Source organism: Mustela erminea, chromosome 1, assembly GCF_009829155.1.
Source record: "Mustela erminea isolate mMusErm1 chromosome 1, mMusErm1.Pri, whole genome shotgun sequence".
In the NCBI taxonomy this organism is placed as follows: domain Eukaryota; kingdom Metazoa; phylum Chordata; class Mammalia; order Carnivora; family Mustelidae; genus Mustela; species Mustela erminea.
In genome coordinates this window covers 18,985,197-19,009,866 of record NC_045614.1, presented here as the reverse complement: position 1 = coordinate 19,009,866, position 24,670 = coordinate 18,985,197, and the positions used below count along the sequence as shown (strand labels likewise).

Genomic DNA, 24,670 nt, shown 5'->3' with positions numbered 1-24,670 from the left:
GAGTGCCCGTTGACTCTAAGTAACTCCCCATGGGACCCCATGATATCCTCCAGTGATCCTCTGTCCTTGAGAAACCAGATATCCTGTAAAACTTGACAGAGGCCATCTAGTGCCTTTGAACCTGGTAGATCCTTTCCTGAGTGATCTAAAATTCTGAGTCACCTCTAGTATCCCTCAGACCCTCAGGTTGACTACAAGAACCCCGGGGTAACTGGACACCCCTACTCCAGATAACAGGAATAACTCTCAGAGACCCTTAAAGTCCAGTAGTCTGACTGCTGACCTGCTCGAGAGACTTCTTGAGAAACCTGGTGATTCCCCAGAAGAAACCCCAGCTTTCTCCCCCCGTCACGCAGCTCTGGCTACTCTCCACCTGGCCCCAGACAGAGTGGGCACAGCTGTGGGAGCTCAGATCCACTAGGCCCTGGCCCTACAGACCTGTGGAGTCCGTGGTCACCGCCTGTGGTCCCAGGGGCCAGGGTGGGGCACTAGCTTGCAGTTCGCATTCCAGGCCTGGGCTCTGGCCTCCCGGTAGTCCGGAAGATATGGAGTGGATACTTAGCCATAAGATCGGGATTCACTCACTGTCTGTCGTGGACGGCCCCGCACCCACCTTCAAGCTGGGAAACGGAGACAGCACTTCCTGTGCCTACTCGTTGTAGTGATTAAGGGAGATGGAGAGCCCAGGAGCCGTGACTTGGGCAGGGGATAGCCTTTCTCCATCTCTCCTCCTACCCCCATCTTGTCCTGTTGCTCAGTCCAGGCCAACCTAAAATTTCCCACATCCTTAAATAGAGGAGCTTGATGTCTCTGTGTGTGCCTTCTCACCTCCCTGCTTATGCTGGAGCCCCGGGACTGAGCAACCTCATTGATGGTGACATCCACAGCTCCTACAATGCTAGGGACAAAAGCTGTGTTCCATGGACCATTTGAAGTCTCAGATCAGTCTCCTTTCCTTTGCTCATGCCACACCCCCTCCCTGCTGCACCCCCAAACTGTGGTGGCCTAAAGCCAACCCCCTTTCCCTTGTTCTGCACAGGCCTGGACAAGGGAGCGCTATAAAGATTTGCAGGGGAGCTTGCCTGTGTCTAGAATGAGGGTTGTTTCTGGAGAGGTGGGAGGGGAACCTCCACATGGTATTACACTCCTGCCCAAGATCCACTCCATGCTTTCCTTCTTGCCATGCTTCTCAACTTTGCTCAAAGTCGCAGGACTCTTCTAGTGGAGGGGCGGCCAGCCGGAGGATTGAGTGGGAAATCAGCGGAGTTACGGGGGCAGGGTCTGCAGGGGACCCCAAAGGAGGGGGAAGGTGGGCACAGGCTCCAGACCTCTTATCACCCCTCATCTGGATTCCCCTCCTCTTCAGGATGGAGCGGGCCTCAGGGGACCAAGGGAGGGACCTGCGGGGACAGCCCGGGCCCTGGGCGCTTCGACTGGGCCTACTGCTGAGTGGTGAGAGGGCCTGAAAAGGCCTGGGATTTGTGGGATGTGATGGTGGGTTCTGGGGAGCCAGCCCTGGGGCTGCTGGGTGGGAGCGCAGCAGAACTGGCTGACCCACTATTCCCAGTGCTGGCCACCGCCCTGGCCCAGGCCCTCGTCCCGGATGTGCCAGCCTGTTCCAGGGGAAGCTGCTACCCTGCCACAGGTGACCTGCTAGTGGGCCGTGCTGACAGACTGACTGCCTCCTCCACCTGTGGCTTGCATGGCCCCCAACCCTACTGCATCGTTAGTCACCTGCAGGTGAGGCTGGGTGGGATGAGGGTCTTGGGGGAGGGGGTGCTGGCACTGCCTGAGACACTGACCCTGACCTTGACTCTGACCCAACCCAGGATGAGAAGAAGTGCTTCCTGTGTGACTCCCGGCGCCCCTTCTCTGCTAGAGACAACCCAAACAGCCATCGCATCCAGAATGTAGTTACCAGCTTTGCACCACAGCGCCGGACAGCCTGGTGGCAGTCAGAGAATGGTGAGGTCGTGGGCGGGGCATGGGGTGAGCAGGGTTGCCCACCTGTAGCCTCAAGTCCCTGACCTCCAACTCCTGCCCCAGGTGTCCCCGTGGTCACCATCCAGCTGGACTTGGAGGCTGAGTTTCATTTCACGCACCTCATTATGACCTTCAAGGTGCCCGCATGTCTGGGAGCCTGCTTGAATCACCCTGCTTGGCTCCCCATTGCCCCTGAACAGAGTCCCAGCTCCTTAGCCCAGCCCCACTGAGCTCATATGCTGTGTTCTGGCTGCATGGGAAGTTCCTTCATCTCCCACACCTTCTGTTGCCTTCTGCCTCCAGGCCTTTCCCATGCTGCCCCAAACTGAGGCTGGATTAGGTGCTGCCTCCCTGGGCCCTATGACCCCGAGCCTTCCCCCAAGCAGTGGCTACCCTTCCTGATTATTGCTTGGCTTCCAGCGGTCACCCCCACCTGCCTGTGAGCTGCTTAGGGGCAAGCCCCAGCTGGGAGCAGGGCTCTCTTGATGGGCCTGGGCTGGACTGGAGTCCTGATACTCACTGATCAGCCATGCACCCCACCCAGACATTTCGTCCTGCTGCCATGCTGGTGGAGCGCTCAGCTGACTTTGGACGCACCTGGCATGTCTATCGATATTTTTCCTATGACTGTGGGGCTGACTTTCCAGGAGTCCCACTGGCCCCCCCACGGCACTGGGATGACATAGTCTGTGAGTCCCGCTACTCAGAGATTGAGCCATCTACTGAAGGCGAGGTGAGAGCTGGGATATGACATGGGGCAGGAAAATGGGGGACGATGGGCCTGAAGCAGGGTCCAGTGTCTCTAATGGCTCCTTGTCCCTTCAGGTCATCTATCGTGTGCTGGATCCCGCCATCCCTATCCCAGACCCATATAGCCCACGGATCCAGAGTGAGTATTCCTCTCTTTGAGCCTGGCACAGTCTCAGTGTGCAACTGCTATTTGGGACCTCAATAGCTATTTTGGGTGCTTCTTAGGGCAGGTGCCAAGTCCAGTTTAGCTCAGATAGCAGTAGACAGGAGGTCTCCCAAGGTGACCTTGGCAGCTGCAACCCCTGAGTGGGCATGGGGCAACAAGAGCCTTCCTGGCCAACTGGTTCCCTATCCTTTCCCCCTCCACTTAGACCTGCTGAAGATCACCAACCTACGGGTGAACCTGACACGGCTGCACACACTGGGGGACAACCTGCTTGACCCACGGCGGGAGATCCGTGAGAAATACTATTACGCCCTCTACGAGCTGGTTGTGCGTGGCAACTGCTTCTGTTATGGACATGCCTCGCAGTGTGCACCTGCCCCAGGAGCACCAGCCCATGCTGAGGGCATGGTGAGGGACTTCAGTTGGCTGGAATAGGGCTGGGAGCAACTACAGGCCTGGCTGGACAGTGCTGACCACTTGCCTGCCCGCCTCCTAGGTTCATGGGGCCTGCGTCTGCAAACACAACACTCGTGGCCTCAACTGTGAGCAGTGTCAGGATTTCTATCATGACTTGCCCTGGCGTCCAGCTGAGGATGGCCACAGTCATGCCTGCAGGAGTAAGTGAGATCCTGGCCCCTGCCTGCTGTGGTCTGGCTGTGCTGTGGGTAGAACTTAGAACTGGGTGGTCAAGCGTCTAACACCCAGGCTATGTCTGAAGGGTATCCAGGCCTTGATGCTCCTAAGGACTCCCTTAACTCTCTTCTAGTCTACTCTGGTCAGGGGCTCAGTGTGATGCTGAAACCTTTAAGTACCTGAGCCCCCCACCCACAAATTCTGGCCTGCGGCAGGGACCTGCTGTGTTAGTGGGACCCTGAAACCCCTTATCCGCAGGACATGGTCCCTCAACTGGCCTTTGTCCTGCCTTTCCCTTCCCCAAGAGTGTGAGTGCCATGGGCACGCCCACAGCTGCCACTTTGACATGGCCGCATACCTGGCGTCTGGCAACGTGAGTGGAGGCGTGTGTGATGGATGTCAGCACAATACAGCTGGGCGCCACTGTGAGCTCTGCCGACCCTTCTTCTACCGTGACCCAAGCAAGGACCTGCGGGACCCAGCTGTGTGCCGCTGTGAGGCTGGGGTTGGGCATGGGAGAGGGAAGGCTGAGTCTGGAATAGGAACTAGGAAGCCAGACTGCTGTCCAGGTTGCAGGGGCTTGTAGTGGTGGTGGTGGGTGGGTGGAGGGTGGAGCCAGGCTGGGAATCCAGTGTCGGGGAGGCTTGGGAGATGGGTGGTGCTGGGCTAGTTGGGATAAGGGTGATCCTACATCTCTTTTTGCCCTCAGCCTGTGACTGTGACCCCATGGGTTCCCAAGACGGTGGTCGCTGTGATCCCCATGATGATCCTGCTATGGGGCTGGTTTCGGGCCAATGTCGCTGCAAAGAACATGTGGTGGGCTCTCGCTGCCAGCAATGCCGTGACGGCTTCTTTGGGCTCAGTGCCAGTGACCCTGCAGGCTGCCGGCGTATGTGCTTCTTGCCCTAGCTCCTGTACTGACCTTAACCCTTGACTTCTTACTTTTTACCCAACTCAACAGCAGCACTGCCACAGCTCCCCAGAGTGTGATGGGTCTCCTTCCCTGCAGGGTGTCAGTGTGATGCACGGGGCACAGTGCGTGGGGTCACCTCCTGTGACCCCAACAGTGGAACCTGTTTCTGCAAGCATCTAGTGACTGGACGTGGCTGTAACCGCTGCCTGGTATGACTGGAGGGGCTTGGGGTTCTGGGGTCCTGCACTTATCCTCAGAGCACAGGGCGAGAGGGTGGTGTCTGTGTCCCACTGTGGGTGCCGAGACCTTAGGGTCCATTCCTGGCTGAGAGGCGTCAGGTCTGGGAGGTGAAGGGTGGGAGCCATGGTCTAGGGACTGTGTGTTCACCAAGGGGTGGTAGAGGCTGACAGCTGTCATTGGATTCCCGGATGGGTGGCGAAGGGGTCTATTTCTAGCCCCCAGCATCCTCCTCTCCCCTAGCCTGGTCACTGGGGCCTGAGCCATGATCTGCTTGGCTGCCGTCCGTGTGATTGCGACGTGGGTGGTGCCTTGGATCCCCAGTGAGTGCTGTATAAGGGGTCCCAGGAGGGGTGGGAAAAGATCCTGGGCAGGATAAAGGGCCCTTCTTGAGTAACTCTGGGCTTCCCAGGTGCAATGAGGCCACAGGTCAGTGCCGCTGTCGTCAGCACATGGTGGGGCGACGCTGTGAGCAGGTGCAGCCTGGCTACTTCCGGCCCTTCCTGGACCACCTAACTTGGGAGGCCGAGGACACCCAAGGGCAGGTAGGAGACCACGTTGGGGGGCAGGGCTTGGATTGGAGAGGTGGCGTTATGGGTGGTACTTTGTCTGGGCAGGGTGTCTAGCCTTGGATAGGGCCTCAGCTGAAGAGCTGGGTGTGAGGACAGGCTGTGGCCGAAGAGATGGTTCTTACCTGAGCACCCACACTGAGCTGCGCCCCTCACAGATGGTCGATGTGGTGGAGCGCTTGGCGACCCCTAGTGGGACTCCATCCTGGACAGGCCGGGGCTTTGTTAGGCTGCAGGAAGGTCAGACGCTGGAGTTCCTGGTCACCTCTGTGCCGAAAGCCATGGACTACGACCTGCTGCTGCGCTTGGAGCCCCAGGTCAGACCCTCTGAAACCTAACCCTGAGCCAAACCTCTGGGTCTGGTAGCATTTCCTTCATCATCCCCTCCCCCCAGGTCCCTGAGCAATGGGCAGAGATGGAAGTGACCGTGCAGCGCCCAGGGCCTGTGTCTGCCCACAGCCCATGTGGGCATGTGCTGCCCAAGGATGACCACATCCCAGGGACTCTGCGACCAGAAACCCGGTGAGGATACTAATGGTAGTATTTGTTGCAGTGGAGGGTTGTGGGCCAGCCATAATTCCCTGAAGGGCACTTGGAAGACGCTGCTGCTCATTCATCTGTCCCTTGCTTCAAGTGCTTTCTCCTGAATGCTGTCTTCCAGGTGCTGTTAGGAATGGCACAGTTCAGAAGAAGGAGTAGAACAAGGCTTGCTCTCTTAGGGGTCTAAGTTCCAGAGGCCTGTGGCCGGAATTAATGGGAAGCCATTCAGTGTCACTACAGGGAATGCCCACAGGGGAAGGGAAGGCATCAGAGCCTTCTGAGCAGGGATGTGACTGGTCTGATGATTGTTTTCTTACATTTTGGGTTGTATTTGTTTCATGTACCTTTTTTTTATCACCTTTTTTCACATTTTATTATGTAAGTATTCAAACAATACACAGAAGTGGAGAGAACAGCATATGATGGACCGTATCCATTATAGACATCTTTTCAATTGAGATTTAACAAAGATCTGTCTACTTGCTGAATGGAAAATAGACTTAAAGGTGGAGGTTGTTCAGTTAGCTGAGTGACAGTGGGTTGGCCAGAGGTTTAGTGGCAATTGTGGCAAGATGAAGGTTCCAGAGGGTTCCAGCGGCAGAGCTGATGGCTTAGACATATAGGCAAGGGAGAGAAAGTGGAAGATAACTCTAGCATTTTGGTCTTGATCATCTGGGTGAGGATTGACCCCTTTACTGGATAGAGACATAGGGAGAAGCAGTTCCGAGGTACTTAGGGATGGAGGAAAAGTCCAGTGGGTGGGTGGATTTCTGTGTCTGGAATTACTGGGAGGCCTCAAGTTGGAGATATAAATTTGGGACTTGTCACTAAAGGGATAGGTCTAAATGAAATGACCAGAGAAAGGAAGGAGGACCAGAACCAAGCTTTGGGGTGTTTGAGACCAGTAGAGGAGGAGCTGGGGGTGAGGGAAAATCAGGAGTACGGACAGGATTCCAGAAGGGAGAGAAGAGTGTCTCAGGAAGAAGGATGCCTTGCTTTCATGACATGTCGCTAAATGCTGGAGGAGATGGAAACAGAGAAGAGGCAGCTGGTTTTGGCCTCATGGTGGTCAATGGTGAGCTTGGTACAGGCTGTCCCCTTGGCATGTTGGCACAGAAACCCCATTGGCATGGGAGGCTAGAATGGAGGTAGTGACCACAGTCTAGTTTTAGGAATCTCTTGGGAAGGAAAGCAAAGACAAAATAACAGCTAAGGGAGACTCGGGGATTGAGGGAAGATGTTTTCAAGGGCAATAAAAGAACCCTAGCATGGGTTTGCAGGAGGATGAGAATGACCTAGGAAAGGCAAGGCCAGGTGGCAGAGGGGGGACGATGTAGTGTTGATGAAGAAGAGCAGAGGTTGGAGGTCAAGGTTGGAGGAAGGACGAGGAGGCCATTGAATAAAAATTGGCAGGTATTTGTGCTGGGAAAATGCTGTGTGGGTTGCACGGTTGTAGGGAGTGTTTTCAGAGATGGGTCTGCACAGGTGTAGGACTCTGGCGAGGCAGGTTTATGGGAATCTCCTGTATGGATTCTCTGTCAGTCTGTCCAGCTGTCTGTCGGCATGACCCAGCCTTACTTGATGTCTTTCTTGGCCAGTGAGTTGGCTGCTGGTGTGTGGGCTGGGGAGGCCTAGGCTGGTGGGAATAGGGACCCTGGGTGAACCCCATACCTGTCTTTTTCTCCCCCCAGGTATATGGTGTTTCCCAGACCTGTCTGCCTTGAGCCTGGCATGTCTTACAAAGTACATCTGAAGCTGGTGCGAACAGGGGGAGGCGCCCAGATGGATGCTCCCTACTCCGGACCCAGCCTCCTCATTGACTCGGTGAATAGCTCCTTTCCCCATGCTGACCAAGAAGGCAGGGTCTGTGGGATGGGACCTGTAGCAGCGGCTGACAGGAGGGGCCCGTGATGGAAGAGACAGGCCCAGGGGGGTGCTCATTGCTCTGGCAGTGCCAGTAGGGTCCTGGGTCTGGGCCTCACTCTTCCTTGCTCATCGCTTTAGCTGGTGCTGCTGCCCCGTGTCCTGGTGCTAGAGATGTTTAGTGGGGGGGACGCCGAGGCTCTGGAGCGCCGTGCCACCTTTGAACGCTACCGCTGCCATGAGGAGGGGCTGGTGCCCAGTAAGACCCCTCCCTCTGAGGCCTGCGCCCCCCTCCTCATCAGCCTGTCCGCCGTCCTCTACAACGGTGCCTTGCGTGAGTGTCTGTGCTGTGGGCTGGTGGGGCAGAGGTGTGGGGCCCCAGCCTGACTTGGCCCTCTCCCCCTGCCCCACAGCCTGTCAGTGTGACCCTCAGGGCTCCCTAAGTTCTGAGTGTGATCCCCACGGCGGCCAGTGCCTGTGTAAGCCTGCGGTGGTGGGGCGCCGCTGTGATGTCTGTGCCCCTGGCTTCTACGGCTTTGGCCCCACAGGCTGTCAAGGTACCTGCCTGCCTTTCTTCCCTCTTATTCTCTCTCATCGCCACAACTGGCTTCCTCCCTCCCTCCCACCATGCTTCTTTCTTTCTCTGACTCTGCCTTAGGCCCCACACTGCCAGCACTGGGGCACTGGAAGTTCTCTTTGATTCCCCGACTTTCCTACCCTAACCCCACCTAGATTCCCTCAGACCCCTTCCCTGGCTCAGCCTCTGCCTTGCCCCCAGCCTGCCAGTGCAGTTCCGAGGGGGCACTCAGTGGCCTGTGTGAAGGGACCAGTGGGCAGTGCCCCTGCCGAACTGGGGCCTTCGGGCTTCGCTGCGATCGCTGCCAGCGTGGCCAGTGGGGATTTCCTAGCTGCCAGCCATGTGTCTGCAACGGGCACGCAGACGAGTGTGACACCCGCACAGGCGCTTGCCTGGGCTGCCGTGATCACACCGGGGGTGAGCACTGTGAAAGGTGAGCCTGGAGCAACTAGGAGTGGGTGGGTGGGTGGGAAGGCAGCTCCGGGATCACATCTCTCTTCCTGTCACTCCCTGAAGGTGCATTGCTGGCTTCCATGGGGACCCACGGCTCCCATATGGGGGCCAGTGCCGGCCCTGTCCCTGCCCTGAAGGCCCTGGGAGCCGGAGGCACTTTGCTACTTCCTGCCATCGGGATGGGTACTCCCAGCAGATCGTGTGCCACTGTAGGGCAGGCTACACAGGTGAATAAATAAGGTGCAGGTGTGGGGTCAGGGTGGGGCAGCTGAACTGAACACTCATGTCTTCCCCAACTGTGGGCAGGGCCGCGGTGTGATGCTTGTGCCCCTGGGTACTTTGGGGACCCGTCAAGGCCGGGTGGCGAGTGCCAGCCATGTGAGTGCAGTGGGAACATTGACCCCACGGACCCTGATGCCTGTGATCCCCGCACGGGACAATGCCTGCGCTGCTTACACCACACAGAAGGGCCCCACTGTGCCCACTGCAAGCCTGGCTTCCATGGGCAGGCTGCCCGACAGAGCTGTCACCGTGAGTGTGGGATCGGGAAGGGATTGGGGGGAGGGGGTCGGAGTCTGCTGTGCGGGCTCCCCTTGATTAATGTGCTTGACCGGCACAGGCTGCGTCTGCAACTTGCTGGGTACAGATCCCCAGCATTGCCCATCCACTGACCGCTGCAACTGTGACCCAAGCAGTGGGCAGTGCCCATGCCTCCCCAATGTCCAGGGCCCTAGCTGTGACCGCTGTGCCCCCAACTTCTGGAACCTTACCAGCGGCCATGGCTGTCAGCCCTGTGCCTGCCACCCAAGCCGAGCCAGAGGCCCCACCTGCAATGAGGTATAGGACCCTGCTGTGGATCTCTGGGTGGGTGGGGCTAGCTGTCTGTCTCCAGTCTGAAGAGCTTAGCCTCTGATGGAGGCGCTGACTTCTGCCCTGTTCCCACTCTAGTTCACAGGGCAGTGCCACTGCCGTGCTGGCTTTGGTGGGCGAACTTGTTCTGAGTGCCAGGAGCTCCACTGGGGAGACCCTGGGTTGCAGTGCCGTGGTAAGCCAACAGGGCCAGGGTGGCTAGGGGGCTTCCCGGGATGCTCTACTGGCACCCTAACTCTGTGATCTGCCCTTTCCTGCAGCCTGTGACTGTGACCCTCGTGGAATAGACACACCTCAGTGTCACCGCTCCACAGGGCACTGCAGCTGCCGCCCAGGCGTGTCAGGCGTGCGCTGTGACCAGTGTGCCCGAGGCTTCTCAGGAGTCTTTCCTGCTTGCTACCCATGCCACGCATGCTTTGGGGACTGGGACCGAGTGGTCCAGGATTTGGCTGCCCGTACACGGCGTCTGGAACAGCGGGCACAGGAGCTGCAGCAGACGGGTGTGCTGGGCGCCTTTGAAAGCAGCTTCTGGCACATACAGGAGAAGCTGGGGACTGTGCAGGGGATTGTGGGTGCCCGCAACGCCTCAGCTGCCTCCACTGCACAGCTCATGGAGTCCACAGAGGAGCTGCGGTGCGGATGGGCCTGAGGATATGTGGAGGGATGGGGTAGAGACCCAATGGACCAGGGCCTAAGCTTCTCTAAACACCACCCCCACTGGCACAGGCGTGAAATTGGAGAGGCCACTGAGCACCTGACCCGGCTGGAGGCAAAACTGACAGATGTGCAGGATGAGAACTTCAATGCCAACCATGCACTAAGCAGTCTGGAGCGAGATGGGCTTGCACTTAATCTCACACTGCGGCAGCTGGATCAGCATCTAGACCTGCTCAAGCATTCAAACTTCCTGGGTGAGCTGTCGGCCAGCTTGGCAGGTGGACCAGGGTTGGGCGATCTTTTTTTTTTTTTTTTTTTTTGAGAGTGAGAGAGAGAGAGAGAGGAGGAGAGAGAGAGAAATCTTAAGCAGTTTCCACGCCCAGCACAGAGCCCAACATGGGGCTTGATCTCACGACCCTGAAATCATGACCTGAGCCAAAATCAAGAGTTGGATGCTTAACCCAGGCACCCCGGGTTAGGTGATCTTTAGCTGACTGCCAGCCTCTGCCTACTATAGGTGCCTATGACAGCATCCGCCACGCCCACAGTCTGTCTGCAGAGGCAGAACATCGTGCCAACACATCGGCCTTGACAGTGCCCAGCCCCGTGAGCAACTCAGCAGATACCAGGCACCGGACAGAGGAGCTAATGGCTGCCCAGAGGGAGGACTTCAACCGCAAACACATGGCCAACCAGAGGGCACTAGGCGAACTCTCTGCCCGTACCCATTCCCTGAGCTTGACAGCCATAAATGAACTGGTAAGGCACAGCATGGGGTGGGACTTGTGGCTGTGGCTGTTCCTTCTGCAGGGCCCTGACTGTTCTGTGCCTGGCAGGTGTGTGGACCCCCGGGGGATGCACCCTGTGCTACAAGCCCTTGTGGGGGTGCCGGCTGTCTGGACGAGGATGGGCAGCCCCGCTGTGGGGGCCTCGGCTGCAGTGGGGCAGTAGCCATGGCGGACCTGGCACTGGGCCGGGCCAGGCACACACAGGCAGAGTTGCAGCGGGCACTGGCAGAAGGTGGTGGCATCCTCAGCCAGGTGGCTGAGACCCGTCGGCGGGCAGGCGAGGCACAGCAGCGGGCCCAGGCAGCCCTGGACAAGGCTAATGCTTCCAGGGGACAGGTGGAGAAGGCCAACCAAGAACTTCGGGAACTTATCCAGAATGTGAAGGACTTCCTTAGCCGTGAGCCTCCCGTGTAGCCCAGGCCATGTGGTTGTTTTCCCTGTGTCTGTGTTCATACTTGTGTCTGTGGGTTCATACTTGGGTCAGGGCCTGCACTGGACCTGTGTTTATCACCCCATGTCTAGTCCCTCAACCTTTGCCTATGTGGTCCCAAAATCCATGACCCCAAGCCTGTGCCCACTTATAGTTCCATCACTGTGCCTATTAACAAACCCACATTCCATGTGTGGTCCCATGCCCCAAGATTGTATCCGATGCCTGTGTTCGAGAATCTGTGTGCCTAAGGCCTTGCCTGTGTCCCCATAGAGGAGGGGGCTGATCCCGATAGCATTGAGATGGTGGCCACACGAGTGCTAGAGCTCTCCATCCCAGCATCACCTGAGCAGATTCAGCACCTGGCAGGCGCGATTGCAGAGAGAGTCCGGAGCCTGGCGGATGTGGACACAATCCTGGCCCGTACTGTGGGAGATGTGCGTCGGGCAGAGCAGCTACTACAAGATGCACGGCGGGCAAGGTCTGATCGTGACCCTGGCCCCTATCCTTGACACCTGGTCCTGATACTTACAGGCCCTAATTCCCTCTCTTCCTCAGGAGCCGGGCTGAGGGTGAGAAACAGAAGGCAGAAACTGTACAGGCAGCACTGGAGGAAGCCCAGAGGGCGCAGGGTGCTGCTCAGGGTGCCATTCAGGGGGCAGTAGTTGACACACAGGACACCGAGCGAACCCTGCACCAGGTGTGGTCTCTCTGGGATATCATGGGAAAAGATTAAGGGCATGCACCCATAGACCTGTTTAACCCTGTGTCCACCCATGACAGGTGCAGGAGAAGGTGGCAGGTGCGGAGCAGGCACTGAGCTCTGCAGGCGAGCGGGCTCAGCAGTTGGATGGTCTCCTGGAGGCTCTGAAATTGAAACGAGCAGGGAATAGCCTGGCAGCCTCTAGCGCTGAAGAAACAGCAGGCAATGCCCAGGGTCGTGCCCGGGAAGCTGAGCAGGTGGGTTGAGGCAGAGCCAGCTGGTGGAGGTTGGGCTAGAGGCTGGGCCTTCACTGTGCCACCGCACTGACTTTGCCGTCTCTATTTGCAGCTGCTGCAGGGCCCAGTGGGCGACCAGTACCAGACGGTGAAGGCCTTGGCTGAGCGCAAGGCCCAGGGTGTGCTGGCTGCGCAGGAGCGGGCAGAGCAGCTTCGGGATGAGGCTCGAGGCTTGTTGCAGGCTGCTCAGGACAAGCTGCAACGGTTGCAAGGTGAGGACTGGGGTGGGTGGAACTCCAGAGGTGTGGGTCCGTGGGCGAAGGACCCTTCAGCTGAGACCTGACCCTTCTAGAGCTGGAAGGCACCTATGAGGAGAACGAGCGGGCCCTGGAAGGCAAAGCCGCCCAGCTGGATGGGCTGGAGGCCAGGATGCGTAGTGTGCTTCAAGCCATCAACCTGCAGGTCCAGATCTACAACACCTGCCAGTGACCCCTGCAGGATTCCTACCCCACCCCCCCAGCCCCGCCCCCGTTACTGTCTTTGCATGGCGAAGTTCCCAGTCTGACCAGGCCCCCAATAAACCGCTGTGAATCCCCACTGTGTCGTCTGGACTCTGATTTGGGAAGGGGCGGGGTCTCTGGGCGGAACCTCAGGACGCCACCAGCTGGGCCAGGGCGAAGCCAAGGCACCGGAGCCCCGCCTCCTCCGTCCGGGCCCGCCCCGGAGCTACCCGCCGCCGCGTGCCCGCTCCCACCGGAAGTGCGTCACCAGCTAGGCGCTTAGCCACCCGCGGCCGTAACTAGAAGTCGAAACAAAACAAGCGGCTGAGGCGGCGGCGGCGGCGACGGGACGGGGGAGGGGCGCGCCGGAACCGGAACCGACCAGACGCCGGAACCGGAACCGAGAGCGGGTTGCCAGGGCCCTAAGAGGGCTGGCGGCGGCGGCCTCGCTCGGTGAGTGGGACGGGCCGCAACTGGCCTGTCTGGCTGGAGCCGGGGAGGCCGCGACGCGGGCCCCGGGCTGCCTGTTCAAGGTCACGGGCCGTGCCAGCCTCGAACCCTCGAGCCCCGCGGCGGGCCGGGCCCACTGATGCAGGCGGGGCCGTTACTCTACGCCCGGGGTTGGCCTCCTGACTCCGAGAGGGCTGGCGACGAGCGAGGGCGGCTTCCCGGAGGAGGTGGTGGCGGGCCCAGGGTTCGGAAGCTGGAGCTGAGTAGCAGCCCGGCCGGGGCGCTGGTCTCTAGTTAGTAACCCCCGCAGCAGTATAGGCCAGCATGGTCTCTAGAGAGGCCCTTTCTTGCCTCGGTGTCCACGGGAGAATGGGGAGGGACGCGACCTTAAGCTGAGGCCTGGTGCAAGGAAGTGGAGGATGTCCACTCCTCGGCTCTGGATCTGTCGTCATTAAAGATCCAGCCCACTAGTACCCCACAGAAGAATGTCCATCTCTGTCCCCGCCACATGTACACCTTGGGGAACACAAAGTAGTCACTTACTTGCTTTGCTGCCATCTCAGAGCAGGCTTGAGGCTGCCATGGGTCCTAGATTCATGGTTTATTCCCACCATTATCTCAATTTTGAGAACTTTATTTTGAATGGAAAAACAGTCCAGAATCTACTGGTGGGTTTGAGGGAAACTGGGTAGAAGGTCTCTAGCCTAGTGCTGATGAGTGAGTGGACCTAGGAAAGAAGGGGGTGATGTCTGTTTCATTCTCAAACTGGTTGCCCCTCCTGGTTTGGCTCTGGGGCAGAGTTGCTGCTGAAAGGGTAGTGTGACAGCTAGATACCCTTTTCACCCCAGCTTTTGCAGGCCCTTCTCTGCTTGGGACAGCAGTGGGAAAGAAAAATCCCTGTTGGGATGTAGGAAGAAAAACCAAGCAGTGTATAGGAACAGGTTCAGGGGAGGGTGGGAGCCAGCAGGTGGCAGGTGGGACACCTTAACCCCAGGACCTTGCCTGGGCAGTGGTAGCACCTGGGCTGAGCCTGACTTCAGCCACAGAGCTTGCTCCCCTTGCTGCTCCTTGTCTTCTTTCTGCCTTCCTCCTCCACCTCCTACTTCTCGGGTGGTGACTAAGCAGCCAGTGAGAGTGTGGAAAAGTGAGCACCCTGCTCAGAGTGCCAGCCCTGTGGGCTGGAGCCATGGCTCCTCTCCAGATTGGTTGAGGAGCCTGGTTCCAGGCCATGGCTACCTTGAGCTGGTGCCTCCTCAGTGAGGCTCCTATCTTTTTGTGGGCTATGGTAGGCTTCTAGGAGTCTCTGCCAGAAGATGTTGTTGCTACTTAAATTGTTTATTCCTCCTTCAGAACAGTCTGAGAGCGTCCAGGGCTGCATTAGGTGGTGGAGAGATACTGCTCTGTAGTATCTTGGTTGTTATTCTGGGTTGCTGAGCCCTGGGCTGTAACCAAGGTGCAAATTGTTGGGCCTTGATGGTGATCAGTGGTCCCTTCTCATTAGGCTGTTGGTTCCTTGTTGGAGAATTTGGCCACAAAGAGTTGCCAAGATAGCTGGGCCAGGAAGAAAGCGCCGTAGCCCTGACCCAGACGCCGTTGCCGACCCCGGGGCACTCTGGCTGTCGACCAAGCGGCTCAAGATGTCTGGCGGGGCCAGTGCCACGGGCCCAAGGAGAGGTCCCCCAGGATTGGAGGAGGCCACCAGTAAGAAGAAGCAGAAGGATCGAGCAAACCAGGAGAGCAAGGATGGAGATCCTAGGAGAGGTGATTGTGGCATTCCCAAGTGCTTGTGGTCTCCTTCTCCACCCTGTTGAGTATACAGATTAGGGGTTGTGAGGTGACATTTTTGCTCTTCCTCCTGTTTTGGTCTGATACTGAGAGAAGGACTCACAGCAGGCTGGGTAGAGCCTCAGCTTTAAGGTCTACATACCTGGGTGAGATCCTGAAGATGGTGTTTGGTGGGGTGCTGGAGTCTTGGAGGATGCCTCCCCATCATCATTTCCCGGTTCTTTTCTTTGTTGTCAGGGTCAGCGTCCTCTCGGGAGGAGCAGGCCAAAGAGGGTGAGTAATGAGTAGGCCTTTTGGGTGCAGGTGGTACAGTGCTAGGGATGAGGAGGGAGCACTGGGGCTATAGCCTTCATCTGGAGCAGCTCTGTTAGGGGTAGGTCTCTGGCAGCTGTTCACCCCCACAGGAGTTCATGGAGACCCTCATACTTTCACTGGCACACCCCCTACAGAGTTGTTGCTTGACTGGAGGCAGAGTGCCGATGAGGTGATTGTCAAGCTGCGTGTGGGAGCGGGTCCCCTGCGGCTGGAGGAAGTGGATGCTGCTTTCACAGACACAGACTGTGTGGTGCGGCTTCCAGGTGTGTCCATGTGCCCTGAGCCCAGCAATATATTTGAAGCCTCTGATCTCCCCCACCCCAGCTCACTGCCCTTCCTCTGTCTCCAGATGGTCGGCAGTGGGGTGGTGTCTTCTATGCTGAGATAGAAAGTTCTTGCACCAAAGTACAAGCCCGTAAAGGTGGTCTCCTGCAGTTGGCACTGCCCAAGAAGGTGCCTCTGCTCACATGGCCCTCTCTTCTGGTAAGTTCCACAGCAGAGTAGGGTAGGGATGCCAGCATGGTTGACAGGGCCTGACTGCTGTATCTTTGGTAGAAGAAACCTCTAGGGACCCAGGAGGCGGTACCAGGGCTGCGGTGCCAGGAGAATGGGCAGGAGCCATCTCCCATTGCCCTGGAGCCAGGTCCTGAGCCCCGTCGGGCTAAACAGGAAGCCCGGAACCAGAAGCGGGCCCAGGGCCGTGGTGAGGTAGGCGCAGGGGCTGGCCCCGGGGCCCAGGCAGGGCCCAGCGCCAAGAGGGCTGTGCATCTCCGAAGAGGGCCAGAGGGGGAAGGGTCCAGAGATGGGCCTGGACCCCGGGGTGATGCCCCCCCCTTCTTGGCTGAGACAGCCACCCAGGTAAGAGTGGGGTACCTGTGGGAGCTGGGAGATGGGAGGGTTGATAGACTGCAGTGGGGGGGCCACCTACCAGACCTATAGCTGATCCTGCCCACAATCTTGCCGCAAATAGGCTGAAGCTGAGGAACAGCTCCGGGTACCACCACTGAACCCCCAGACCTGCCTCTTGGGCTCAGAGGAGAATCTAGTGCTCTTGGCAGGAGAGAAGACCGTGTCCACCAGGAATGATCCAGTCTCCCCAGCCATGACCCGGAGCAGAGACCCTGAGAAAGGTGACCGTTCCAAAGAGGAGATGGCAGTGGCAGCAGATGCTATAACCTTGGTGGATGGTAAAGGTGGGGCTGGGGGTGGGCAGGCAGAGCCCTGGTTGGGTTGCAAGGTTGGCGGGTGGATTGGGGATAGAACAGCAGTGGGCCAGAACCTGCCCTGGGTAGTGCTGAGCTGTGGTCTCAATGTAGAGCCGGAGTCCATGGTGAACCTGGCATTCGTCAAGAATGACTCCTATGAGAAGGGGCCAGATTCAGTGGTGGTGCACGTGTACGTGAAAGAAATCCGCAGGGACACTTCTCGAGTACTCTTCCGCGAGCAGGACTTCACACTTATCTTCCAGACCAGGTGGGTGGGAGGGCAGGACACGGGACACAGGGCACACTTCAGGCAGGACAGCGTATCTCATGCTCTTCTTCCCACCCTTCCTCCTGCCCTGTTCCCTGTTCTGCTTCGGCAGGGATGGAAACTTCCTGAGACTACACCCGGGCTGTGGGGCCCATACCATCTTCCGTTGGCAGGTGAAGCTCAGGTGGGTGGTTCTTGGCCCCAGTACTATGCCTGTCCCACCCTGGGCTCCGTCTCCCTGGCCCATCTAGCCCGACACCTACTCCACCTAAGTCCCTGAGTTCAGCCTTTCCCCACAGGAACCTGATTGAGCCCGAGCAGTGCACCTTCTGCTTCACGGCCTCTCGCATTGACATCTGTCTCCGTAAACGGCAAAGTCAGCGCTGGGGGGGCCTGGAGGCCCCAGCTGCACGAGGTCTGCACACGAGCTCCCTTCATTGTCCAGCCCGCATAACCCGGACCCCTACCCCCTTCCACGTGCTGCTAACCACCAGCCCCCTCATTCCCCCTTTTTAAGGTGCAGTGGGTGGTGCAAAGGTTGCCGTGCCGACAGGTCCAACCCCTCTGGATTCAGCCCCACCAGGAAGTGCCCCCCATCCCCTCACAGGCCAGGAGGAAGCTCGGGCTGTGGAGAAGGAAAAACCCAAGGCTCGTTCTGAGGACACGGGGCTGGATGGTGTGGCGGCCCGCACCCCCATGGAGCATGTAGCCCCAAAGCCAGAGCCACACCTGGCCTCTGTGAGAATCCTGGGGTGGGGAGGGGACAGCCAAGGTTAGAGGCTGGAGAGCCTCAGGGCTACTCTCTCATCCCCTTCCTTACTCCCACAGCCCAAGCCCACATGTATGGTGCCTCCAATGCCCCATAGCCCCGTGAGCGGAGATAGTGTGGAGGAAGAAGAGGAGGAAGAGAAGAAGGTGTGTCTGCCAGGCTTCACTGGCCTTGTCAATCTGGGCAACACCTGCTTCATGAACAGTGTCATTCAATCTCTGTCTAACACTCGGGAGCTCCGGGACTTCTTCCACGGTGAGAGCAGGGCCAGGAGCCCCGGGCTGCGGGCAGAGGGGATACCTTTCCCTGCTCACACTTCTACTTGGCTGTTGTCCCTAGACCGCTCCTTTGAGGCTGAGATCAACTACAACAACCCACTGGGGACCGGTGGGCGTCTGGCAATTGGCTTTGCTGTACTGCTCCGGGCGCTGTGGAAGGGCACCCACCATGCCTTCCAACCTTCCAAGTTGAAGGTGATCTGTGGCCACTTCCACCCTGGCTAGAGAGGGTGGGGAAGGCTCGTCAGCTGGGTACATGGTGGGTGTTGGGGCTCCATGCTCACACTTGGCCCCCGCATCCAGGCCATTGTGGCGAGCAAGGCCAGCCAGTTCACAGGCTATGCACAGCATGACGCCCAGGAGTTCATGGCTTTCTTGCTGGACGGGCTGCATGAAGACCTGAATCGCATTCAGAACAAGCCCTACACAGAGACCGTGGACTCGGATGGGCGGCCTGATGAGGTCAGGGTTGGGGCCAGAGGTGGGCATATCTCAGGCATATCCCAGGCCCCAGGTCTCCTTGATCTTCACCACTCTGCTCCTCAGGTGGTAGCTGAAGAAGCATGGCAGCGGCATAAGATGAGGAACGACTCTTTCATCGTAGACCTATTTCAGGGCCAGTATAAGTCGAAGCTGGTGTGCCCTGTGTGTGCCAAGGTGCGACGGGCTCCCCTGGAAAGCAGTCCCTAGCTTGCTGTAGCTAGCCTGGTCAAATTGGGGTTGAGGGTGTGTGCATCTTTAGGTGTCGTTTGGGTAAAGGGGCTGATAGGGAGGCCTTCACCTTCTGCATGGGCTGCAGAGGTCAGGCTGGGTAGCTTTCCAACTGACACAAAAGGGGTGTTTGGGCTCAAAGACCAGCTCTAAGGTGGGGCGGGGGTAGGGGTAAGTTTGGAAAGACATGTGGGGTATGAGTGAGGGTCAGATTGATATGTGGCAACGCTGAGCAAGGCCTCAGTTGCTGGAAAGAGGGAGTATTCTCTCCTGGTGGTCCTCCTGGTCTGTCTGGTATTCTCAAGCCTGAGCGTTTCCTGGTTGGCCCTAGGGCCCTGAGGACCATCTGAGTGCCTGGATTGGGCTCCCCAGACATAAGCATCCTGTGCCCCACTCCCGGTGCAGTCACCTAGTGCCACTTGTGCATCTGCAGGTCTCCATCACTTTTGACCCATTCCTCTACCTGCCGGTGCCCTTGCCACAGAAGCAGAAGGTTCTCCCCGTCTTCTATTTTGCCCGGGAGCCCCACAGCAAGCCCATCAAGGTGAGAAGTAAGCTCCTATTTCTGGGCGATCTCAAAGACCCTGGCCCACCTCCCCCATGGATTCTATTCTTGTTACCAGTTTCTGGTGAGCATCAGCAAGGAGAACTCCAGCGCAAGTGAAGTGTTGGACTCGCTCTCTCAGAGTGTGCACGTGAAGCCTGAGAACCTGCGTCTGGCTGAGGTACATCTGTCCTTCCCCAGGCCCTTAGGCATGTGGATATGTGTGGGTATCTAGGGTGCACAGACACGCGAGATGGTCGTTGGCATCTGTATGTATACCCACAAACATGCGTGTGACTGCATGAAACCCATGGGTGTGCTAGGGCTTGAGGCATGAAGCCAGGCATTTGGTCTGTGCAACACAAGTGCCCTCAGGTCCCGAGGTTGCCATCGTCGGGGTTTACTCCCCCCTTTTGTTGGGACCCTCAAGCGCTTTTCCATTGTCATACAAGGAGCTGGAGCTGCGGGACTATCTTTCCAGCAGCTATGGTTCTCCCTCTATCCCTCACATTACCCGGAATCTATCTCTATGCTAGTCTTTCCCAAAGGTTCGTAGCTTCCAGCCTGGAGGTACTCTTTTCTTTGGGGATAAAAGTGGGAAGGGGGGGCGCCTGGGTGGCGCAGTCATTAAGTGTCTGCCTTTTGCTCAGGTCATGATCCCAGGGTGCTGGGATCAAGCTCTACATCGGGTTCCCTGTTTGGCAGAAAGCCTGCTTCTCCTTCTACTCTCTTCTCTCACTGTGTCTCTCTGTGTCAAATAAATAAAATCTTAAAAAAAAAAAAAAGTGGGAAGGAGCCTCCTATGATTTGGCCCCTCCACAACAGCCATGGGGCAGTCTCAGCAGGGCCCCACTAACTGACAGAGTGGAGGCCCACAGTGTGCAGTGCTGGGTTGGTTGCTGTCTATCCCAGTCCCGGCTTTCAGGCCCTCTGATGCACCAGGCTGCTTATTCTGTTGGGCTCTGAAGCTTATTCTGTTGGGTGCCAGCGGAGGCATATGCTGCTTTGGGGCCACAGTCCCCACTCTGCTGTTCAGGCCCAAGTTCAGGGCCAAGTCTCCTTGTGCGCTGAGGCAGGGCTAGAGAAAGGACTCGTCCTCACATAGGATCTGTGTGTTCTCTGTCCCCAGGTGATTAAGAATCGTTTCCACCGTGTGTTCCTGCCCTCCCACTCATTGGACACTGTGTCCCCATCCGACACGCTCCTCTGCTTCGAGCTGCTATCCCCAGAGTTGGCTAAGGAGCGAGTGGTGGTGCTAGAGGTGCAGCAGGTAAGTGAGGACCAACCAGATGGCATGAGGGCCTGTGGGAGGGGGATATTCTCACCCGAGCTGGCCTTGCTGAGCCAGACAACCCACCCTAGCGCCCCCAGGTGCCCAGCGTCCCCATCTCCAAGTGTGCAGCCTGCCAGCGGAAGCAGCAGTCAGAGGATGAGAAGCTGAAGCGCTGTACCCGGTGCTACCGTGTCGGCTACTGTAACCAGTGAGGACCCCCCTCGCCTCCCCCTCCCTGGCCCTCCTCTCCATGTTTCACTTGCCACCCTACCTCCTCTCCCCATAAAGGCACATGTTTTAAGCCTTTCACTTACCATTCTACTCTGCTGGGCTTGGGGGGGGGGGGGGGGTCAGGGCGGGGCTGGCATACGCAGTTCCTAAGGCCAGAGGCTAATTGCCAGCGGTGAATCCTGGAAGGTGGGGCTGAGGCCCTGTTCTTAGTTCCCCTTTCCCTTCAGGCTCTGCCAGAAAACCCACTGGCCTGACCACAAGGGTCTCTGCCGCCCTGAGAACATTGGCTACCCATTTCTGGTCAGTGTACCTGCCTCACGTCTCACTTACGCTCGTCTTGCTCAGCTGCTAGAGGGGTACGCCCGGTAAGTGCTCAGGGATGGGATTAGGGTTGGGTGGTTGGAGGGTAGGCTTGTCAGGATTCTTACTCGCCTTGCTGCCTATTGCCAGGTACTCTGTGAGTGTATTCCAGCCACCCTTCCAGCCTGGACGCATGGCCTTGGAGTCCCAGGGCCCTAGCTGCACTACGTTGCTCTCCACTAGCTCCCTGGAGGCTGGGGACAGTGAGAGGGACCCGATTCAGCCGCCTGAGCTCCAGTTGGTGACCCCCGTGGCCGAGGGAGACACAGGGGTTCCACGGGCATGGGCAGCCCCTGACCGGGGCCCTGTGCCCAGCACCAGTGGAATTTCTTCAGAGGTGCTGGCCAGTGGGCCAGTTGAAGTTGGCTCCTTGCCTGCTGGTGAGAGGGTGTCTCGGCCCGAAGGTAAGAGTCAGCTAGAAGGCTCTGCACCCAGGGTAGGGGAGGTTGGGGGAAGCTTATTTAGGTCCTGGTAGGTAGAGGAGCTGTGATTGTTGTTTGTTTGTTTGTTTGTTTCCTTCCATAGCTGCCGTGCCCGGATATCAACACCCAAGTGAAGCCACAAATGCCCACACACCCCAGTTCTTCATCTATAAAATTGACGCATCTAACCGAGAGCAACGGTTGGAGGATAAAGGTGTCTGAGGCTGTGGGTAGGAACCATGGGATGGGTTGGGTTGGCCGCTCTCCATAGTTACATGACCCCTCTCCCCACCCATCTCTAGGAGACTCCCCGCTGGAGCTAGGTGAGGACTGCAGCCTGGCTCTCGTCTGGCGCAACAATGAGCGCCTGCAGGAGTTTGTGTTGGTAGCCTCCAAGGAGCTGGAGTGTGCTGAGGACCCAGGCTCTGCTGGGGAGGCTGCCCGTGCTGGCCACTTCACTCTGGACCAGTGCCTGAACCTCTTCACCCGGCCCGAGGTGCTGGCACCCGAGGAGGCTTGGTGAGGATGGGGCGGCCGGCGGGTAGTGGGGCAGAGTGGAGTGGAGCTCTGCTGGTCCTGACCCCCGCTCTTGTCCTCCATCAGGTACTGCCCACAGTGTAAACAACACCGAGAGGCCTCCAAGCAGCTGCTGCTGTGGCGCCTTCCTAACGTACTCATTGTGCAGCTCAAGCGCTTTTCCTTTCGGAGTTTCATCTGGCGTGACAAGATCAATGACTTGGTGGAGTTCCCCGTTCGGTGAGCGATGAGCTCTGGTGACTGAAATCAGGTCGTGGGGCGGGCAGCATCCTGGGTACCTGTTGACTGTCACCTTTCTCTGGCTGGGATCACAGGAACTTGGACCTGAGCAAGTTCTGCATCGGTCAGAAAGAGGAACAGCTGCCTAGCTACGACCTCTATGCTGTCATCAACCACTACGGAGGCATGATCGGCGGCCACTACACCGCCTGTGCACGCCTGCCCAATGACCGCAGCAGCCAGCGCAGCGACGTGGGTGAGGGCACACACAGCCAGCAGGATAGGTGGTAGCGGTGCTGGTTCAGGTTATGTTCACACTCTTCCCACCTCGCTGTAGGCTGGCGCTTGTTTGACGACAGCACGGTGACAACAGTAGACGAGAGCCAGGTCGTGACGCGTTATGCCTATGTACTCTTCTACCGCCGGCGGAACTCTCCTGTGGAGAGGCCCCCCAGGGCAGGTCACTCTGAGCACCACCCAGACCTGAGCCCTGCAGCTGAGGCTGCTGCCAGCCAGGTGAGGCAATGGAGAGGCTTTGCAGGCTAGGGAGTTCAGTTCACAGATGGGAGGGGGTGGGGCATAGCCTCCTCTCCCCTAGCCATCGGTCCCTGGAGTCTTGGAACCATGATCCTCTTACTTCAGAGTCTGGAGGAATCCCCATGCTGTAGTGACACTTACAAGGGCGCACGCACACCAGCGCGTTGCTGTTGGCGTGCATGTAGGCACCCTCTTGGCACAGGCTGAGTAGCTGCTCTGAACCTCACTGGGTGAAGGGATGCTACAGCCCAACTGTACCCTACGCTTTCCCACTTCCCTCTGCACCTTCCTTACATGCCAGCCAGCCCACAGACCCTCACTTGTCATAACTCCTTTGTTCTGATGTACACTCAGGACAGGCCTTATCCAGGCTGGCCATGGGCTAGGGTGGCCGCCACCCTCTCTGAGGTGAGCGTCTGTCCTTGCTGAGTCCTTGGGGTCTTCTACCCCTTACTGACATGTGGTGCCATAGGTCTGGTGGGTGGGTATGCTGCATCTCTTTTCTGGACTGGTTTCTTCTTACTTTTCTCTCCTCTGAGCTCTCTCTGCTCAGATGCAGAGGAATCCTGATAGAAGACCGTGGTCATAGTCTAACTGGACATGGGTGGGAGGGACCCAGATTACTTGGGTTGGCAGCTCTAACCTCCATGAGCTCCTCTGTGGCAGTCCCGTGCTAAAGAACTGACCAGCTAGCCATCTCCCCACTCCCCTGGCCAACCCAAATGGGAAGCTGCATGTCAATTGGGAAGCTTCTTGGGGGGCCCAAATGCTGTCAAGATTCGCCTGCCTCGGTGCTCTGTCTAGACAGTCCTGCGAATGGCCCATGTGGCTCCCGCTTGCCCACTTCCCTTCGGCTTGACTTGGGTTGTGTAAGGGGTTAGTGCCAGTCACTTTGGGCGGGAATTCCGTGGCCAGGGGTCTTGGGGACACCGGGTCCCTCCCCACCCCTGCCCCAGGTGCTGATGGCCGTTTCCGCACACTGTAGGCTTCCCGGATTTGGCAGGAGCTGGAGGCCGAGGAGGAACCGGTACCCGAGGGGCCTGTGCCCCTGGGTCCCTGGGGGCCCCAAGACTGGGTGGGCCCCCCACCACGTGGCCCTACCACCCTAGATGAAGGCTGCCTCCGGTACTTTGTTCTGGGCACCATGGCAGCTTTGGTGGCCCTCGTGCTCAACATGTTCTATCCTCTGGTATCCCAGAGTCGCTGGAGATGAGCTTGCCGGCAGGCAGCTGCTGTGAGCTGGCCCACCTGCCTGCCCACCAGGCAATGCCTGCCTCTGTGGTGGGGACCACCTCTGGGCTTGGGCCTCGGTGTGTGCATCTGGTGGGAGAGGGTGGGGAATTTGGCTCCTGCAGGGGCAGAGCATCCTAGGGTGGGTATCCGTTCAGTTGTCTGTCTGTGCGTCCTGCTGCTCTGACCCTTGGCCTGGGGCTTAGCCCTGCCCAAGCAGCTTCCTGTATTTAAAGTGTTAATAAAGTGAGACTGTTCAGGCCCGATCTTGTCTCTCTGTCTCAACGCCGCTGCTATCTGCGCCTGCCTTGGGACCCTCCCTTGGGTGCCCGGGCTCTGAGCCAGCACCCCCGGGATGCCAGGCAGTATACCGGGCAGCCCCCAACCCCTGTCCTCATATTCTGTTGCAGGGACTAGGCCCTGGCCAGGCCCCCGAGGTGGCCCCCACGCGGACAGCCCCTGAACGCTTCGCCCCCTCTGTGGACCGCCCAGCCCCCACCTACAGCAACATGGAGGAGGTCGATTAGCAGGTCCCTGGCTGGTGGGGTGGGATTGGGACTGGGTTTGTGGAATCCCCAACAGAGGGCCAGCTCTTTGCCGCTTCTCTTTCTCTAACCCAGAGGACACTGGCTTCATCAGTGGGGGTTGGGGGTATGATTGAGGTGGGA

The 24,670-nt window shown here is 58.2% G+C and overlaps 2 protein-coding genes across 15 annotated transcripts; both read left to right on the top strand.

Annotated features, from left to right (window-relative positions):
- The first annotated feature begins 1,174 nt into the window (after positions 1–1,174).
- On the top strand, positions 1,175–12,965 carry LAMB2 (laminin subunit beta 2). Its single transcript, XM_032319333.1, has 33 exons — positions 1,175–1,279; positions 1,367–1,452; positions 1,568–1,740; positions 1,830–1,965; positions 2,047–2,120; positions 2,528–2,716; positions 2,809–2,872; positions 3,105–3,307; positions 3,396–3,516; positions 3,838–4,026; positions 4,242–4,421; positions 4,542–4,654; positions 4,926–5,005; positions 5,095–5,227; positions 5,410–5,568; positions 5,646–5,773; positions 7,483–7,615; positions 7,796–7,988; positions 8,068–8,211; positions 8,433–8,664; positions 8,748–8,911; positions 8,991–9,215; positions 9,304–9,521; positions 9,633–9,729; positions 9,815–10,187; positions 10,281–10,465; positions 10,729–10,970; positions 11,048–11,396; positions 11,703–11,910; positions 11,988–12,129; positions 12,213–12,389; positions 12,481–12,640; positions 12,721–12,965. Exons 2-33 carry the CDS (start codon positions 1,368–1,370, stop codon positions 12,855–12,857), a joined length of 5,406 nt encoding a protein of 1,801 aa, XP_032175224.1. The 5' UTR covers positions 1,175–1,279; position 1,367; the 3' UTR covers positions 12,858–12,965.
- Positions 12,966–13,196: 231 nt separating this feature from the next.
- USP19 (ubiquitin specific peptidase 19) lies at positions 13,197–24,622 on the top strand. 14 transcript variants are annotated; one of them, XM_032319410.1, is made up of 27 exons: positions 13,197–13,321; positions 14,820–15,079; positions 15,341–15,376; positions 15,553–15,681; positions 15,768–15,901; positions 15,974–16,276; positions 16,389–16,605; positions 16,735–16,891; positions 17,004–17,075; positions 17,191–17,306; positions 17,415–17,629; positions 17,720–17,915; positions 18,000–18,133; positions 18,242–18,400; positions 18,485–18,595; positions 19,083–19,193; positions 19,273–19,374; positions 20,323–20,463; positions 20,556–20,674; positions 20,925–21,062; positions 21,148–21,461; positions 21,583–21,693; positions 21,782–21,998; positions 22,083–22,235; positions 22,331–22,491; positions 22,573–22,751; positions 24,413–24,622. In XM_032319410.1, exons 2-27 carry the CDS (start codon positions 14,956–14,958, stop codon positions 24,527–24,529), a joined length of 3,966 nt encoding a protein of 1,321 aa, XP_032175301.1. In that variant the 5' UTR covers positions 13,197–13,321; positions 14,820–14,955; the 3' UTR covers positions 24,530–24,622. The 14 variants fall into 14 exon arrangements, with proteins under 14 accessions (XP_032175301.1, XP_032175300.1, XP_032175298.1 ...); XM_032319409.1 differs by having other exon boundaries at positions 17,409–17,629; XM_032319407.1 differs by lacking the exon at positions 24,413–24,622 and adding an exon at positions 23,758–24,266 and having other exon boundaries at positions 16,389–16,611; positions 17,409–17,629.
- The last annotated feature ends 48 nt before the right edge of the window (positions 24,623–24,670 follow it).